This window comes from Neopelma chrysocephalum, unplaced genomic scaffold (genome assembly GCF_003984885.1).
Source record: "Neopelma chrysocephalum unplaced genomic scaffold, ASM398488v2 Primary Assembly neopelma1_243, whole genome shotgun sequence".
NCBI lineage: Eukaryota > Metazoa > Chordata > Aves > Passeriformes > Pipridae > Neopelma > Neopelma chrysocephalum.
In genome coordinates, this window is record NW_020897905.1 from 121,056 (window position 1) to 123,550 (window position 2,495).

A 2,495-nucleotide genomic window follows, 5' to 3' on the forward strand; every position below is an offset into this window, starting at 1 on the left:
GTCTGGGGGTCTCCCCTTTGGGTCCGGGGGAAGGTGGGGATGGGGGTGGTCCCTTGGGGGTGCTGGTTCAGGTTCTGGGGGTCTCCCCTTTGGGTCCGGGGGAAGGCGGGGATGGGGTTGCTCCCCTGGGGGTGACAGGCAGGCTCTGGCAGATCCCTGCGGGATGGGGGTCTGGGGGAACTCCTCGGGGCTACCGGGGGGTCCTGACCCCTAGATCCCCCTCCCTGTCCCCCCCCAGGTGTCGAGCTCCCCGCGGCGGAGGGCGGTGCCGGGCGCGGAGCTGCAGGAGCTGCGGAGCCGCACGGAACGCGCCGAGCGGCGGCTCCTGGCCTGCGAGACCCTGGTGGGCGAGCTGGGCAGCGGCCTGGCCAGCCTGGGCACCGTCCTGCAGGGCTACGGGGAGCTGCAGCAGCGCCTGCTCAACCTGGAGAACCTCCTCAAGAACAGGAACTTCTGGCTCTTGCGCCTCCCCCCCGGCTCCCGCGGGGAGATCCCCAAGGTAAAGGTGTCCGGGGGCTCCCCGGGGCTGGGGGGCTGAGCTCCTGCGTGCCCCGGGGGCTGTGGAGCCACGTGGGTTCCCTGTGCTTCCAGGTGCCGCTGACCTTCGATGACGTCTCGGTGTATTTCAACGAGCTGGAGTGGGAGAGGCTGGAGCGCTGGCAGAAGGACCTGTACAGGGCCGTGATGAGGGGCAACTACGAGACGCTGGTGTCCCTGGGTAAGGCTCAGGGAGCCGTGGAATGGCCCGAGCTGGGAAGGACCCACAAGGATCACGAGTCCAACCCCTGGCCCTGCACAGCCCCGACAATCCCACCCTGTCCCTGAGAGCGTTATCCAAACACTCCCTGAGCTCTGTGCCCGCTGCCCTGGGGAGCTGTTCCAGGGCCCAACCACTCTCTGGGGGAAGAACCTTTTCCTGATATCCAGCCTAAGCCTCCCCTGGCACAGCTCCAGCCACAGTCCCCAGTGGCAGAACCACTCCTGGGCTGCCAGAACCCCCCCATTTCCCACCCTCCTGCCTGTGAGCCAGGAGCAGCATCCAGAGAGAATTCTTGGAGTAAATAATAATAATAATAATAATGCAAAATAATTTCTTAGAAAGAAATATCTGTGTGAAATGCTGTTCCTCCTGGCTATGGAAGTGGATTCCAGAGTTGGGGAACCATCGTCATGCAGTGCCAGGGGGAATGGCTTCCCACTGCCAGAGGGCAGGGAAAGTTGGGATATTGGAAAGGAATTCTTCCCTGTGAGGGTGGGGAGGCCCTGGCACAGGTTGCCCAGAGAAGCTGCCCCATCCCTGGAAGTGTCCCAGGCCAGGCTGGACAGGGCTTGGAGCAACCTGGGCTAGTGGAAGGTGTCCCTGCCTTCCGCTAGAGGAAAATATTCCAGCCAAAGCTTTTCCCTCTCCTTTGGAATTTTAGTTCATGCTCTGTTGGTTGAGATCTTTTTCCTGGGTGGATCCTGCCACGGGGCCAAGGAAGTGGCTCCACTGCCATGGATGGAGCAGGGATGAGGTTTTTGTGTCTCTGCCGGGGCTGGGGAGAGGGGAGAAGGGTCCCCTTGGGAATCTGCCAGGATGAAGGTGCAGCAGCTCCCAATAACCCCATCCTCTGCTCCATGAACAGACTATGTCATGTCCAAGCCCGACATCCTTTCCAAGATCGAGAAGGATGAAGAGCTCAGTGACAAAGAGAATCAGGAGCCCCCATGGACACGGGCTGGGGACAGACAGGAGCCCCCACAGGCACCAGAAGAGATGGACCAGGCAGAGGAGTCTCTGGGAGATGAAATGCCCATGGAAGCTGGCCCAGGTGGGTGCCAGGAGGAGGTGGCTGTTCCTGGAGATCTCCCAGGGTTTGCTGACCCCATGGATCAAACCGCCCTGGAGCACCGTGAGCCTTCATTCCCAGGGGGGTGTTTGTGCTGTGTCAGATGGATCCCGTGGAGAAAAGCAGGCAAAGACTGCAGGAGGGGCTGGGATGGGGTCTGGGAGCAATGGGGCTTCCAGAGACATTCCTGCCTGCCATGGGGAGAGAGGAGACGTGGTGGGAAGTGAGGAACTGGGAGTGAGGTGGGAAGAGGAGGCTGGAGCTGCTCTGCTTGTCCTGCTCCGCCGCCAGGGTTGGGGCAGGGAGGAGGTGTTTGTGTGTCTGTCGGGGCTGGGGACAGGGGACAAGGGTCACTTTGGGAATCTGGCAGGATAAAGGTGCAGCCAAACCCTAACAAACCCCCCTTCCTCTGCCCCAGGAGCGGACAGGGCTGTGTCCAAACCCAGTGACCCATCCCGGATCGAGAGGGACAAAGAGCTCCCTGACAAAGAGGGACAGGAGCCCCCACGGACACACATTGGGAACAGCCAGAAACACCCTCAGGCACAGACTGGGGACAGCCAGAAACACCCTCAGACACACACTGGGGACAGCCAGAAAAACCCACAGGCACAGACTGGGGACAGCCAGAAAAACCCACAGGCACAGACTGGGGACAGCCAGAAA

The 2,495-nt window shown here is 61.3% G+C and overlaps 1 protein-coding gene across 2 annotated transcripts in view; it reads left to right on the forward strand.

Moving 5' to 3' along the window:
* The window catches only part of LOC113977468 (zinc finger protein 777-like), a 7,472-nt gene that overhangs the window by 615 nt on the left and 4,362 nt on the right, over window positions 1–2,495 (forward strand). Inside the window, exons 2-5 of one of the 2 annotated variants that reach the window (XM_027703598.1) lie at window positions 239–499; window positions 592–718; window positions 1,626–1,811; window positions 2,248–2,495. The exon at window positions 2,248–2,495 is cut by the window's right edge and continues 322 nt beyond it. In XM_027703598.1, the coding sequence (XP_027559399.1) occupies window positions 239–499; window positions 592–718; window positions 1,626–1,811; window positions 2,248–2,495 (822 nt within the window). The remainder of the gene's footprint in view (window positions 1–238; window positions 500–591; window positions 719–1,625; window positions 1,812–2,247) is intronic. The other variant, XM_027703599.1, reaches the window with a different exon arrangement.